This window comes from Esox lucius, chromosome 1 (assembly GCF_011004845.1).
Source record: "Esox lucius isolate fEsoLuc1 chromosome 1, fEsoLuc1.pri, whole genome shotgun sequence".
In the NCBI taxonomy this organism is placed as follows: domain Eukaryota; kingdom Metazoa; phylum Chordata; class Actinopteri; order Esociformes; family Esocidae; genus Esox; species Esox lucius.
Window position 1 is genome coordinate 30,715,851 of NC_047569.1, and position 16,471 is coordinate 30,732,321.

The window sequence follows — 16,471 nt, forward strand, 5'->3', positions numbered from 1 at the left end:
CTGAACCCCCGTTGGCCTGCTTTGAAGCGACGCCTCCATGTCTTGAAGCGTTTGATGTTTGGTTCGTGTTTCTACTGCCCCGGTCCGTGTGCCTTGGTGTATGGTTTTACATCTGAGGAGGGTGGGTGGAAGAATAGAAGCTCAGAGAGATCTGGGAACATTTTCTCTGTTATGTATACAGCAGCTTTTAAACTGGCCAAAGTTAAGGCACATTTGTGGAAATCAGACTCTAGTGGAAGATGGCATATAGTTTAGGGATGGGGTTATGCCATATGCGATTGGGATACCAGCATCATTAAATACATTTCACTAGATTTAACAAAGCGTGCAGCACTGCAATCATAAGAGTCTGCCAAGATGAAGACAAATGCCATATTCATCTGTGAAAAGCTAACATTTCATTAGATCAATTTGGAAAATGATTGAGAGCTGTAAGTGCATATGAAGACATTCAAAGATTACATCAAGTCCCAATTAGTGGACCGTGGGAAACTGATCATGATCTAATACTGAACATATATGATTTCCTGTTGAGTTCATGAATGCCTGGAAAATGAGTGGATCGGTGGAAGGGAGAAAGACAGTGATCATATGGTTTTAGGATCAGTCTAGATGAATGACAGCAGCTTTATGTTTTAAGTAGGTTAATTGATTGCCTGGCTGCAGTACATTCTGACTTCCTCTTCCTGTTTCCTGCCTGCAGAGGAAGGTGAGTACTTCCTGAAGGTGCTGATTCCCAGCTATGCCGCCGGCTCCATCATCGGCAAGGGCGGCCAAACCATCGTGCAGCTGCAGAAAGAGACAGGCGCCACCATCAAGCTGTCCAAATCCAAAGACTTCTACCCAGGTAAGTGCTCGTCGACCTGTAGTTCCATGCTGCTGCAGTTAAGATAACGTTTTCATGTGAACAACACTTATTCCCGGAATCAGTATTTACATACGTTTTTGAAAGAGGCTTTCCTTTTCCCAAACGGACGTCAGCTCTCGCAGGGCCCGGGTTTAACGGCGTTGTGGGTCACCTGGTGACACGAAAGTATCCACAGAGAACAAAGTTCTCAGGAATGCATGACACAACGTGACATTTTGCACAGCTAGACCCATGGCGTTGGTGTCCAAGCTGGACACACCCTATTTGTGTCAGACGTGTGCTCAGGCTGTCCTTGAAGGAGCTTGTGGGCTTTACTAGACTTTGTTGTGAGCGGCGCAAAGCACAGGGAGATACTTGCGCATTATGAAATGGACCACTGTATCACTGTACATGTCAGATCTCTACTGGACTCAATGTGACTATTGTTCCGGCTATAAGGAATAAGGTTGAATCAGTTTCAGATTTTGGGCTCCTCAATAAAAGAGCATTGTAATTCAATATGTGCCCTTCTACTGGCCATCTCTGTTCCATCTCCCATTCCCACTGGGACTTAAGACCCCAAACCAGAGCCAGCTTTAGCAGATGCAAGGTGTGAGCCCTCCCCTGCCCCTCCTTCCTTATTGGGATTGGCAGCGACTACGATCTGATGTTGAGAACGGCCTCATTGAGATGGGGAGTGAATGGAACCGCAGAGAGAGGGAGGAAGAGAGTGAAAGAAGGCTAAAGAAAGAGATGGCTGTAAGAGTCCCTTTCTGCCATCCTGGAGGAGTGCCGCTGAGGGGGGTGCTTTATGGAGGTTGTGGTATAGAGGAACGTGTGTGTTTTGGGGGGGGGGGGGGGGGGGGGGGGGGGGGGGGGGGGTGTTGTCCTTCCTCTGCAGTGAAGGAGGCATCTGTATGCAAATGAGCACCGGCCGGCTCTTCCTGGGTGACAAATCAAAAGGTCCACCTGCTGTGATGTCCTGTCACGGTGGATCCCACAGGGAGGCGCCGGCGAAGTAGACGCCCGTGGGGGGGGGGGGGGGGGGTGGAGGGGGGGGGGGTGTGGAGGGGGAGTGGGGGTTGAGGGTAAAAAAGAATAGTGTGTTGTGCTTGAGACTCCGACCCAACACCTTGGTCTGTCAATTCATCCCGGGATAACGCCTCAGCGGCATATTATTCCCGACCAATAAGCTGTCCGCACAGCAGTTTTGGCCAGGGACAGGTAACCATTAATTATTACAGGACCGAGATTTATTACATACAGCACCTTCCAAATACAGGGCCTTGCAACCACTGCTGGAAAGGAGCCGCTATATTTTTCAGCGACCTTGTGGTGACATGTCGGAGGTCTTGTGCTACGTGGTACCCAGGCGGGTAGATTTTAGATTTCAAAAAGAAATCCAGGATCACTGGTCGCACCTGGAGTTGTCTGGATCTTCTGGGAGAGGAGCTGAAGGACGTCACCTGTTACTCTGTTTCTTTGGGGATCATGCGTATGGGAAGAACTTTACCTGGTGCAGCCGGACCGTAGTTGGAACTGACCAGGCTTTTCCCTTTCAAAATGGTTCTTCATTGATGTTTGAATAAGGCAGGAAACGACTTAAGCATTTTCACACTTTAGCTGCCGACTTGAGAATATGAGAATATACAGCTAGATGTTTTCCTGCCCAGTTGTCATCCAATGGATGACCTGGCTTGTTCTGGGTCACCTCTATGTTTTTGAAGCAGTCTACTGTCTCCGGAGAATGGAAGTAGGTCAGGATAATGCCTCCTTAAACCTGAGGACTTTACGAGAGCATCCATTTTGCTACAAATTTGACAGATACGCCACAGTGAGAGTCTTATAATCCAGTTATTATCAATAATACGACAATCATAAGCACCCGTCGAATTATAGATGTTTTTTTTTCATGAATGACACCGCACCCTTCAGGACGACACCGCACCCTTCATGTTTGTTCCTATCTGTTAACCCCCTCCGTGCTTGGTTTGTCCGGTTGACCTCTCAGGGTTCTTCCCCTCTGGCTTCTCCGTCCCTCTGTACGTACTGGTGGAGCATAGCAACATATTAAAGCTTTGTCTTAATCCTCCGCCATGATTGCGGTTTTCAGTATTTAATTCCCAACCAAGTCCCACCCCCCGCCCCACCCCCCACCCCACCCCTCCCGCATTTTCGACATTACTGATTTCTCTCTTCTAAGCTGCTTAGGCTCTAAGCTTTTTGACTGAAAGATGAAAAGCTGCGATTTTACATTTTGAACTCATTGGGGTAAAATTAGTTGCCTGTTTTTATTTTTCTATTCAATTATTCTAGTTACATCTACATTTAATTACTAATGTTATTTCTGTTCCTTTCTTAATAATTTGATTCATCATACTGTTCATTCTTAAATTGTTTGATTCACCATATTGTTCTTTCTTTAATTTCTTGATTCCTCATAATGTTCTTTCTTTAAAAGTTTGATTCATCATACTGTCCTTTCTTTAATAGTTTGATTCCTCACACAGTTCCTTCTTCAATAGTTTGATTCATCATACTATTTGGTCCTTAATAGTTTGATTCCTCATACGATTTGGTCTTTAATAGTTTGATTCCTCATACAGTTTCTTCTTTAATAGTTTGATTCATCATACTGTTATTTCTTTAATAGTTTGATTCATCATACTATTTGGTCCTTAATAGTTTGATTCCTCATACGATTTGGTCTTTAATAGTTTGATTCCTCATACAGTTTCTTCTTTAATAGTTTGATTCATCATACTGTTATTTCTTTAATAGTTTGATTCATCATACTGTTTGGTCCTTTATAGTTTGATTCCTCATACGGTTTGATCTTTAATAGTTTGATTCATCATACTGTCCTTTCTTTAATTGTTTGATTCCTCATACAGTTCCTTCTTTAATAGTTAGATTCATCATACTGTTTGGTCCTTAATAGTTTGATTCCTCATATTGTTCCTTCTTTAATTGTTTGGTTCCTCATGCTGTTCCTTCTTTAAAAGTTTGATTCATCATACTGTTCTTTCTGTAATAATTTGATTCCTCATGCTGTTCCTTCTTTAATAGTTTGATTCATCATATTGTTAATTCTCTAATAGTTTGATTCCTTATAATTTTCTTTCTATAATAGTTTGATTTCTCCTATTGTTCCTTCTTTAACAGTTTGATTCATCATACTTTTCTTTCTTTAATAGTTTGATTCCTCATACTGATCCTTCTATAATAGTTTGATTCATCATACTTTTCTTTCTTTAACATTTTGATTCCTCATACTTTTCTTTCTTTAATAGTTTGATTCCTCATACTTTTCTTTCTTTAACAGTTTGATTCCTCATACTTTTCTTTCTTTAATAGTTTGATTCCTCATACTGATCCTTCTATAATAGTTTGATTCATCATACTTTTCTTTCTTTAACAGTTTGATTCCTCATACTTTTCTTTCTTTAATAGTTTGATTCCTCATACTGTTCCTTCTATAATAGTTTGATTCATCATATTGCTTAATCACGAGCGTCACTGTTTATTTAAAGATGCGTTGTTGTTCTCTGAAACACCCTCTCTTTTTTTCCATTTCCTAATCCAGAAACATGAGGAAGAGGTTTCATTCCAGGAAGTGAGCCTGTTTAGGCGAATAGTTTGATATGCGATGGGGCATCTTAGGACGGATGGTAGCAGGACACCACTATTAAAGTTCAACACTGTGACCTCAAACTCAAAGGACCGTTGAGTTCAAGGGTGGTGGCGGCTTAAACTATTCATGTTTTCTATTCTTAGACACCATACTGCTGTAAGCCACTCCTGAATCCACCTCTGCCAACATCATGCCATTGTCATTCATGTAGTGCGCAGGACACCGACAGGCTTTTAAAAGCAATGATTCGAATTTCAATAGCACCTCGACAGTTCTAACCAATTCTCCATCCTCCCAGTTAAAACGGACATTCACAGTCCTTGGCAAATGCCCGGTCAGTGCTTGCCATTACTTTTTGCAAAAGTGTCACCGTTAGCAGTCCCGGCGGTCGTAGAGGCAGCGGTCTGAGCGAAGACACCGCGCCAGTGACAGGGGATCCGGGTTCACTCCCCTCGCCGTGGGGGGAGGAGGTGCCCTTAATCCCACTGGCAGTGGCTTTGTTTTGTTTTCCATCATGTGTGACGTCACTGTTGGAGGCCAATGGACAGTTCCACGGGTTGAGTAATGCCTCTGTGCCAGTCACTGCCTGGGCGACCACAGCCAACCCCCCCCCCCCCATGGCCACGGTTGTCTCATCACAGCACACACAGACTCACAGGAACAATTAGAATGAGGAGTAAAATGTCAGTTATTAGCCACGTTGCCTTCGTCGTGTTATCCGCGCCATGCCGTCGTTGTGAGCGGAATAGTTTTTTCCGGGATTAGTCAAGACGGCCACTTCCGCTTGTTACTGTAGATTTACAGCTATTCCAGTCATGTGTTCAGTTTGACCAGGTTGGCCACATTTACACAGGGCAGTCCAGGTCTGATCTATATTTCTCCACTGATATGTCAATCGACCAATCAGACCGACTGACGTGAAAATATAGGATGTAAAGATGGTCTTCAGAATGGGGTTGCCAGTGTAAAGTCAGACTGAAAACATCTGGAGTGGCCTGCAGGCCATGGGAGATACCAGCAGAAGGATACCAACATGCATTCATTGAGGGATCCTTGTCGCTCTCTCCCTTTGCAGCTCACTCTCCCTTTCGTCATTAGCCGCCTGTACCTGTTTCATCTTCCTCGTACTGTTTTGGTCAATCATCCTGTATGTTTTTCTCTTTCTTACTCTCTCTCTATCTCTCTCTCTCTCTCCCTGTCTCTCCCTCTGTGTCTCTCTATTTCTCTGTCCAGTCTCTGGGGTACAGTATCTCCAGTGCGCTCCGGTCTTTTTAATCAGATACAATAAAAGAGCTAGGTGGGGCCAGCCATAAATAGAGCTCCGTGAACACATCCCACAGATCAATTGTGATGGATGTGGGATCCGGCTGTGGGTCTGCATTGCGCCATTCCGCGTCTGTCCAGGCAAACTCTCCCTTATGATACATTCCCTGCATCACCTCTGTTGGTTTAACCAGGCTGTGTCTCAGTTCACTCCTGGTAAAATCACAATAGCGGCGGGTGAAGTGAGCAGGCTAAGGGGAAGCCAGACAGCTGAGTTTTATCACACAGTTTCTCATATTCCCCTCAGACGGCTGCTTCTCCAACACAGCCAGTCAGCCTGATAACGGATGGATTTTAAATAGCTTATCCAGAGCGACTTACCGGAGCAATTAAGGTCACAAGCCTTGTCCAAGGGCATATAAACAGATTTTCACTTTTTTGCTCTGGATTGAAATCAGCAACATTTTTGGCTGTTGGTCCAACACTCTAGCCTTGGGCTACCTGTCCATACACCATAGTTACAGACAGACACCATGATTTCTTAAAAGACTCAAACCAAACTGATGCGTGTTTCATCGCCGCCAGCTAAAATTGTATGGCATTAAATATGGAATTACAAAACTTATGATGACAGCCCTGCTTGTATAAAGCTAATGTTTCTAATATCTCCTCGTGAAATAAGGCACCGAAGAAAGGAATCCAGTGTCAAATTCTTTAGAGTCCTGTGAATCCTGCCAATCACATCATCGGGCCCTGCGACCAATCATGACCAACCTCGCTGTATGCCAGTGCTACGGCCTGGCCAGAACTCTTCTGCGGGCCTGCTGACAGAGAAGGACAGGATTGGGGGCTTTTGTTACGGGACGATTACGTACGAGGACAGTCGAAAATAACCGGCCTCAATCCTCCCTTTGTGCTGCCATTACAAAGCTCTCCCACAGCTGTGATGCCTCTTCTCTCCGGCTACGCGACAACTGCCACGGCCTGGCCTGGAGAGGCCTAAACCTGCCGAGCGGAGGGGGTGGGGGGGCTCAGGCGCACTCATTGGCTGTGGTTGTAGGTTTGAGCAGATATGTTATGGCTGTGGATCCTTTCCTCTCTGAGAGAGAAAAAGATGCTGTATGAAACGATGAGGGTGGTGAGAATGTGTGACAGGTTGGGGAACGGAGAGAACGCGGGGGAGAAAGGGAATGGGAGAGTGAAAGAAAGTGGGAGGGACCAAAGCAGTTGAATATCCAGTGGTGTGAATGGGCAGTGAAGGCCCCCAAACTGTCCGGGACAATAGAGAGTGTTGGGGGGGGGGGGGCACTCTTAATGACAATAGGGTCTTTGACATTGCGACTGCTCAGCCCCTTAAGGGTGGGGGCTGGGAGGAGACGAGGAGGTCTCCATCTGCCTCAAGAGGGTCATGTCTGTGTGTGTGTGTTTGTGTGTATGCATGCACTAGAAGGTCCTTTAAAACTGCCCTATAGCATCTCTGCGTGTGTGTTGCTTGGGTTGCTGGTTTGGACACGTTTGACTGTATCGGTTTGACTTTTGTAATGCCCAAAGAGAAATGTAAATCCCTTCCTTTTGATGCATTGTACTGTCCTTGCAGTTAATGTCAGAATGCTGCTGGATCTCTCTCCACGTCCTGTTAATGACATGAATATGATTGATATCGTCTTGCTGTTGTGGATTACCCTGTCAGCAGGGTTTAGCTGATGGATACTTCAGATGTCCGTCTGCCTCTCTTCTTATCGTGTCATCTGCTGCACATTTTCTGTGAGCTCATCAGAAAAATCACTGGTCTTTATTTAGGATAGCTTAGCTAAGCAACAATGCTCGCCTCCTTAGATAAAAAGTGTTTTTTAGTTTTTTTTGCTGTGGAAGAAGCCAGGACTGACAGTGCCAGAGATGATAAACACGGTTGCTTCACCACCAGAGCTGGGTTTGGGAGAGGAGAGGGGACTGGACATGTTCTCTCCTGAAACATATTGTCTTAGGCCCACCTCCTGAACAGACAACATTGTTGATGAGTTGGAAGCAGCACCACAATGGAATTGTTTTGTCAGATGAATTGAGCTGATGGAATGAATGTGTGGTGGATATGAGGACCTTGTGTGTCCAAGTCTGTTGGTTAGCGTCTGTATATGTCTGTCAGTCTGTGTCTGTCTGTCAGTCTGTATATGTCTGTCAGTCTGTGTCTGTCTGTCAGTCTGTATATGTCTGTCAGTCTTTGTCTGTCTGTCAGTCTGTATCTGTCTGTCAGTCTGGGTCTGTTTGTCTGTCAGTCTGTGTCTGTCTGTCAGTCTGTATATGTCTGTCAGTCTGTGTCTGTCTGTCAGTCTGTATCTGTCTGTCAGTCTGGGTCTGTTTGTCTGTCAGTCTATGTCTGTCTGTATATGTGTGTCAGTCTGTGTCTGTCTGTCAGTCTGTGTCTGTCTGTCTTTCTGTGTCTGTCTCTCGGTTTTGGCCTATCGTTCTCTGTGTCTGTCTGTAGGTCTGTCTGTCTCTATCTGTCTGTCTCTCTACGTCTGTCTGTCTGTGTCTGTCTTTGTGTGTATGCATGTGCACACGTGTGTAAAGTGTTCTCTGAGGTACAGAGCCGGAGGAAACGCCCCTCTCCCCCCTGCCCTCTACCCCCTCCCCTCTGCCTCCATCTTCCAAGACAAAGCAGGTTTTGTAGGACTGCACTGCACACCCCGTTGCCTTGGTGATGGGAATCAAAGTGACAGCTCCCTGAGCAGTGGAGCCCTCTCACCCTCCCCCATCTCCCTCCCTCCCTGCCCCCGCCTGTCCTCTCCCCCCTCTAGCAGGTGTATCAGGAAGTAGGAGATGTCTGGAGGACATTGAAGTAGTTTCGCGTCTGCGCAGCTCGTTTGCAACTCACCTGAAGGGGGTGTGGAGACGGTAGTGTGCGGGGCTGCAGGTCTTTCTATGATTCTGACGAAAATAGATGCGGCAAAAACAGAACAATGACCATAGGTCACAATGACCTATTAAATAAGGGATAAACCTACCTTGTTAAGAAACAAATCAGGGTGGTAGGTTGCCTTTTTGGATTCGATGACAATGTTCTTTCTACTGTTGACACTGGCTGAGCCTATTGGGACTGACGCACAAATGACAGGAACAATAGACCGTTGGTGAGCTTTTAATAATAATTCTCAGGGTCATTGGCTCGGTGCTTAGGAACAAGCGCTAAATTCAAATCCAGAATGAGGGAGAAAAGGCTGATCCTTATATGCAAATGTAGCCATCTGTGCTGCAACTGGGTTGCCTGTTTTCTCTGCTGCAGATACAACAAGAGGTAGAACCCAAGGCCCTGACCGTACTCTCCTGCGCACTAACAATGACACTTAGCATTTGTAGTTGCCATGGAACCCCCCCCCCCGTTGCATAATGAGGTTAGAAGCAAAGGTCTACATCTCCTAATGTCTCTGTCGTGGGTGGAGACTTGAAAAAAAGAGAGTGTACACCGCAACTCTCAGGAGGCAGAAATGTAAGGTCTTAAAGGAGCATGTTCTAGCTTTACTGCTGGACAATGGAGAGCTGCTTTGTGTGGAGGTTGCATTCCCTTTAAGATGGAAGGTGAGCACTGACAAAGAAGTTCATTGACAAAGAGCCGGCCCGGTAGTGTTTTTTTTCCTCTTTCTTTACAGACCCAGTTCCTTGCATAGGGACAAAGCTCCCCCTCTGTGCCCCTCCCCCCTTTCGCCCCCTGTACCCCCCATCTCCCCATCTCCAAAAAGACCTGGTTCCACAGCTGCCTCTAGCTCCGCCCCCTGCCCCTCTATTATCTTTAATCCCCAGTGAAACGCCCACCCCCCACCCCGGCCCCCCAAACTCTCGCTCAGAAATCCCCTCAGCCCCTCTCTGTGATTCATTCCCCCGATGTCTGTCTAGTGAACCGTCAGCTGTCCGAACGGCCCCTTCAACACACAGCCTGAACTCTCGCTTTAATCGCGGCAGATCAGGACTCGCTAATTAACCCGTGACCTGGCAGAGAGGTTTGGTTGGCGGGGGACGGGACAGGGGAGCGGCACTGTGAGCCTGTTGGGTGGGTCTGTACGGTTGGCGTCCGGCCACGTCATGAGACAGCCGGACACGGTCATCGAGACGTAGCCGCTGGCCCCATGAGAGGGCTGGTGATGAGAGCTTGATGGGGTTAACGACCTTTGACCTGTGTCTTATGATGGATGGTGTCCCATAGATTCCGGGATCTTTGCTCTCCCGTGACGCCCACTACAACACACTGTTGTGACACACTCTGGATGCGGCCCTGACAAGTTTCTGGAGGGACACTGTGTGGAGGCAGTAATGTACCTAATGAGTCCAGGGCGTGAATTGGTGATTTTTAAACAGTAAGGCTGTTTTTTAAAACATTTCGGGGCAGTTGAAATCATGGCCAACCAACGGCATGTGGTTTTGATTAACGAGAATGACATCATGGTTGGATGGGAATGCTTTCCCAGTCAGTTGGTTTTTCATGACGCTCCCAGAGAGCACTAGGCTCAGCGCCGCCGCATTCGGAAAGACGTGTGAAACCTTGGTCCTGTTAGACACTGAAGGAGATTGCTAATTACTGTTTTCCTGATAGCTAATTACTATTTTCTCAGCCCACTGTTAGCACCACACACACCGTGCCCCAAAAACACTGACTGAAAGGGCACCCATAAATCCGACAGAGAGTTAAATGTGGAGATCACCAGGAGGAGGTGCAGTTAGAGATAAAGGGGACCGGTGTCCTCCTATGCATTTAGTCTGTTAAGCCACACCCCCTCCTGTGCATAATTACAGTGCTGCCTATCATGTCTTTATCAGTCCAAACACAGACATACTTAAGTGGAGCCTCAGAGACCAGGCTGGCCCATTCTCTCTGGACAACAACCCCAGGTCTCAGTGCCCCCCGCCCCCTTCCCCTGAACTCTCCCCTGAACCCTCTGCTTCTGGCAGGTGCGGGAGGAGAGAAGGCTGCTTTTTAGAGACCTTGTCTGGAGCAAGCGTCGCTGCACCGTATACCTACACACGGGCTGATCATTAGTCTGCCTGCCAAGAGGGATGGAGCAAAGAGAGAGAGAGAGAGACCGAGAGAGAGAGAGGGAGAGGGGGAGAGAGAGAGAGAGGGGGAGAGAGGGAGAGAGAGGGCAGAAGGCACCGTTTCAACCCTGATAAACCCCTTCGCTTCCTGAGGAAGGCCAGATTGACACTCCCGGACCATAAACGCAATCCTTCTCATCCTCAACCACATTTGAAAGGAAACACGTCTGATCCACAGATCCACATTCAACTGTGTTCTCGCTAGTGCCCAGAGTCTCTCTCTCTTTTTGTCTCAGTTAAAATTAAATTACGTTCATGGCTGGTTTATTGGCATGGGAAACATTTGTTTACATTGTAGAAGGGAATGTCTCTCTGCCTGTCTTTCTTCCTGTCTCCCTTTGTATTTTTGCATGTCTCTCTCTGCCTGTCTCTCTACATTTTAGTAGATGCTCGCTCCTCTGTGTCTCTCCTCATCTCTTTGTCAGACTAGCGGTGCATGTGACGAACAGCTCCATGTTTTATACCACATGCAGCCCACATGCAGTCCAGCAGCATGAAGTCCTTCAACTATTTCCAAAGATGTCAACTGACAGCTACCACTCTGTGCCACAGCTCTCCGGTCTCTATGGTGCTACAGAGAGTGGTGGTGTGTTGGTTTACCAGACCGTTGTTTCGCTGTGTTTGGTCAATGCAGACTAAACACACGCTGGAGGTAAAGAACGCGTCGACATCAGCGACCGTGTGTTTCTTGTGATCTCTCCGGGCCAACGTGCTTTTTCAAATAGCAGCCTGTGTAAGTTTGCGGCGCCGAGTCCGGACTCATTGGCGCAGGCCTGTCCACAGGCTCGGTTGCCTCACTGCAGTTTGCAGCTGGATGAAATGGGGAACAGATTGTGCATGATGTAAATCGGCAAGCATCCCTCGTCTCCATGGAAAAGGTCATCTGTTGAGTAAACGCCGTGCGGCAGATTAACACGCGTTTAGATGGAACAACAGTGCTCACAACACGTGGCCATGGAAACAATAAAAAGAGCTGGTTTCACAGTGCGCCGCTCTCAGGGGACTCTGTCGTCATGGCTGGAGGAGGGGTTGATGAGAGGCCCTGGTGGTGGGGAGACATGGGTGGAGGAGGGGGAGACATGGGTGGAGAAGGGGGAGACATGGGTGGAAGAGGGGAGGCATGGGTGGAGGAGGGGTTTATGAGAGGCCGTGGTGCTGGGGAGACATGGGTGGAGGAGGGGAGACATGGGTGGAGGAGGGGTTTATGAGAGGCCTTGGTGCTTTGGGAGACATGGGTGGAGGAGGGGGAGACATGGGTGGAGGAGGGGTTGATGAGAGGCCCTGGTGGTGGGGAGACATGGGTGGAGGAGGGGTGAAGGAGAATGGGTGGAAGTCTGACGTGGGGGGGGGGGGGGGTTCTGCTGCAGTCTTGCTGTGTGTGTGTGTGTGCGTGTGCTTGCATGTGTGTCTGTGCTGGTGGTGGTGCCGGGAGGGTCAGAGCTTCCTATAAAGTAGTGAAAACGGTGGTAAACTAGGCGGCTGTGCGAACAAAGACTGCTGCCAAGCAGACGAGCCACGCGGCCGACCGCAGGACGAGGTGGTGTGCGGGGTGAGGGGGGGACAACGTGGGTGGAGTCGTCGAGGAGAGGGGCGTAGGGGAGAGGGCCGGCTGACACACTGAGGGGACAGCAGGCTGTCAGGAACAACGGGTCCAGAGGTGGGTTTGGGGGTGATCGGAGGGCGTGTGGGGGCGCTTGAAGCCAGCTGACACATAGCAGTCGAGACCTGACGGATGTTTAGAAAACGTTGACGGACGCGGGGCTATTGGGGACAGGTGTACAACAGCCACCTCAGACAGGCAGTTGTGCGATACCCAACACCACCAGGGGAGATGTGCAAAATCAGTTGAGGACAGGGAGCATTTGGGGAGGGGTAGGGGCTTAGGTCCCTGATCCACCGCCTTCGGCCCTCCTCTCGTTCCACTAACAGGGCCACCACGGTTGATCGTGCTACCAACACCCTGTGCTGGGAAGGTCGTAGACTCTCTCTGGCCTCCTTAAGCCCAGGGACTTCCATTACTGTCGTCCTCACACATATGTGCACACACACACACGGACACAGACACACACACACACACACACACGGACACAGAAATACCTCTTAGAGGTTAACAGCAGGAGGTTGTTTGCTCCACTATCGTTAGCTGTGTAGCAGTCTAAGAATCCTTCAGTTGCTGTGGTTCATGTGACATCAGAAAACAGAACCATCTGCGATCGCATCATCTCCAACTAATCATAGTATCGAAGCCAAAAACAAACCGTTTTCATTTTGATTTATCCACGTGTTCTTATTTCGGGCCACCCAATGATTACTGTTTTTTTGTTTGTTGTTTTTTTCCCACTGCTTTGGCATCCTAGAAATGGTCTTGCAGGTACTCTTTGTGAATATGAAACTAACAGCTATGGGCATGGCGTAGTGTTTGGCCTGATTTAGGACCCATTTTCCTGTCGATGTAATGATCCTGGGTGGTTTGGCCCAGGGTCAGTGACAGTGAAGCAGAGCCCCTCAACACTGCTCCTGTTGATCTGCGGTGAGGAGATCTGAAGGAGCTGTCTGTCACCCAGCTGGGTGGAGGGAGGAGATGAAGGGGTGGGGGGAGGTGAAGTTAGGAGAGGGAACACAGCGTGCTGCCCACTCCTTCAGCAAAGGATTCTGTCTGATTCCCCTCTCTGCCCCTACATCATTCCTCTACCTCGCTCGCCCTCTGTCCTCCTTTACTCCCTCTGTCCCCTTGTTCTCCATCTCCTCCTCCTCTCACTCTCCTTCTCTCCACCCTCTTTCCTCCTGTTCTCTCTCTCCCTGTTCTTCCTCTCTCATCTTCAGCCTCCCCTCCCTCTGACCTCTTATTCTCTCTCTCTTCTTTCTCTCATCTCCCTTTCTCTTCTTCTGCCTCTCCTTCCTCTACTATCCATCCCTTCTTCTGCGTCTCCTTCCTCTACTATCCATCCCTTCTTCTGCGTCTCCTTCCTCTACTCTCCATCCCTTCTTTAGCGTCTCCGTCCTCTACTTCCCATCCCTTCTTTAGCGTCTCCTTCCTCTACTCTCCATCCCTTCTTCTTTCATTTCTCTCCATCACCCACAAGCCAAGTAACTCCTTCATTATTCATAGTGGGGGTGGTGTGTGTGTTTGTGTGTGTGTGTGTGTGAAGGAGAGTGTGGGTGTATCATAATTAGGCCGTCTGTGCAGTACAGCCCGCCCTCGTGGTTGATGAGACAGGGTTTCACAGCGGTCCTCTCCCCTCCCTCCCTGCCCCCCGCCCCCCAACTCCCTCCATCCCTCCTTCAATCCGAGCCCAATGCGGATGATAATCAGTCACCGTTAGACTCATCTGGGCTGACCAGGAATTCACACGAGGTCCAGTTACCACACTAGCCCTTAGAGACACAAATGAGCTGCTGAAATGTGTATGTGTGTTGTTTTTCCAATGTGCACTGTTTAGCTGGAAGAGGTTTCTGGGTATGTGTGTCAGTCGTGTAGTGTGTGTGTGTGTGTGTGTGTGTCTGCTGGTGTGCCAGTCTTTTCTTGGTCTGTGTGTCTTCAAGCTGGTATGTGTACATTAAGCAGAGTTCATGTTTTGTGATTATAGGTGTGGATACAGACCTATGTGGTGATGCTTTTGCACCTGTTTTTCCACATAGATAGACAAATGGTTTGTGTGTGTTTGTGCTGTATGTATGTTTTGTAGTGTGGATTGCATAAAATGTTTTCCCCAAATACCATTTAATTTCTTGTTGTTCGCAGTATATTGAGACAGTTTTTGGAGAAGCCATTTACCACCAGAACAATCTGTTTTTGCCTTTTCAGAAAGTTACAGGACATTGAAATTACTGATGCAATTGTATTTTTTTTATTGTACATCCACAGGTAAGTTGACTGAGAAAATTCTCCTTCATAGCTATTAGGGTTAACTGTCCTGCTAAGTAACAGAACAGCAGGTTTTTCTCCGGCTCTGGGATTCGGTCCAGCAATCTTGCAATTACTGGTCAGATATTCTAACTGATATATTACATCACACCGCCAAATCCCTCGATTATACTTTTTTTTAATTCCCTGCAAGGTTGATAAAATATTTTCAGTATTGCTGAATCCCCTTTTAATGTCCAGATTCCATGATTCCGTCCAACATCTTCTATGGTCCTTTAGTTCCAGTCGTCTCCAGAGTAAACCCGCTGGCTTAAGAACGAGCAGCAAACAGACCCTGCACGTCCCTAAGGCCACAAAACAGGCAGTTTGGAACACAATGACAGATGTCTTTAGAACTGAACATTTCCCTGACTTAAGACAAACTGGCAGGGCTTCTGCTGTGTTCTATGGTCAGTTCAGTCTCTTGTACTCGCGCCCCTCAACCCCCCCCCCCCCCCAAAGAAATAATGTATGTCGACTTGCTGCACAAGGTCCTCCGAGAGGTGTTCAAGATGGCTTTGGGAGGGTGTGTGAGAGGAAATGAAACAGAGAGGGTGGCATCTTTTCAGCTGTTTTGCACGGTCATGGGCCCCTGTATCCATGACGACATCATTCTTGCTTGCTGGCTAAGGTCGGACTAAGGAGGGCGGGGGGGGGTGGGTGGGTGGGAGGGGGAGGCGAGAGAAAAACCCAGGACTCGCTCAAAAGAAGTGACATCACTACCAAGGAATTCCACTCTTTCTTCCAAGTCCTGTTTGTTATTCTTTTAAAAGGTTTTTCTTTCTCTGGTGGACTCAGTTGTTTGCAGAGCTGAGGGAGGGAGGAGGCTGTTAATCATCTTGTGCTGATTTGCTGTTCCTGGTATATAATTATGCCTCTAGAAAGTTCCGGGCCAGTTGTCCTCACCATAAACTATTTTATTACAGCTTCCTAAAGTAACATAAATGGATCCCTCGGCTGTACTCATGGGGACCTGGGTGTACCCCATGACGATGGAACTCGGGTTTACAAGTGTTTTAATGACGCGTCTTTCTTGCAACGGTCTGAAATGTAGTATGCGTTACCAAAAGCCCAAAAGAGAAAGTTGGCGAATACTAATAGGATAAAGACAGGGAGAACCTAGCGTTCTCTATTTGTATGTTAACATTCCACAATACTGACAATGGATCGGTGCTTAAAACTACATTTTGCACGTTTGCCATAGTGCACGGTTCACTTCTACACCCTCATCAAATGCATTATATTGAGTCTCACCCAAAGACATGACTCAAAACTCAATGTATTTATTACTACGGACTAATCATGAAGTTCCGATTTCAACACGTTATTATAAAATCGTGTAGGCCCGTTCTCTATAGTCTCCCTGCAGTCCTGTGGGCTTTAATGATTCAGTACTTTCGGTTTTCATTTCGTGCGTTCTTGACCTATGCTTGTTTGTAACGTTGTAGTTGACCGAGCTGCGATCGGTTTTATCGTACCGACAGATGACCATCTAATTGATGTAATCAATTAGCAGAGATCGTCTGTGTATTAAGTGACATGACAAAGAAGTATCTAACGATACACACATCTGTTTTAAAAGTGGTCTAAAGCTGTCTGCTAATAACACGTGTTTCAAGTGCTGTTTAGTAGCTGTGGCTTTCAAGAACATCTTAGAGATGTGCTATATCATTATGTACCAATTCAGTAATTGTAATTATTGTGATTGTTTTTAATTAAAACTATCAAAATGTTTTACAAA

General features: G+C 47.4%; 1 protein-coding gene across 4 annotated transcripts in view; it reads left to right on the forward strand.

Moving 5' to 3' along the window:
- The window catches only part of nova2 (NOVA alternative splicing regulator 2), a 54,258-nt gene that overhangs the window by 11,327 nt on the left and 26,460 nt on the right, over positions 1-16,471 (forward strand). For all 4 annotated transcript variants that reach the window (XM_020048512.3, XM_020048515.3, XM_013133707.4 and 1 more), the window contains one exon: positions 704-847. In XM_020048512.3, the coding sequence (XP_019904071.1) occupies positions 704-847 (144 nt within the window). The remainder of the gene's footprint in view (positions 1-703; positions 848-16,471) is intronic.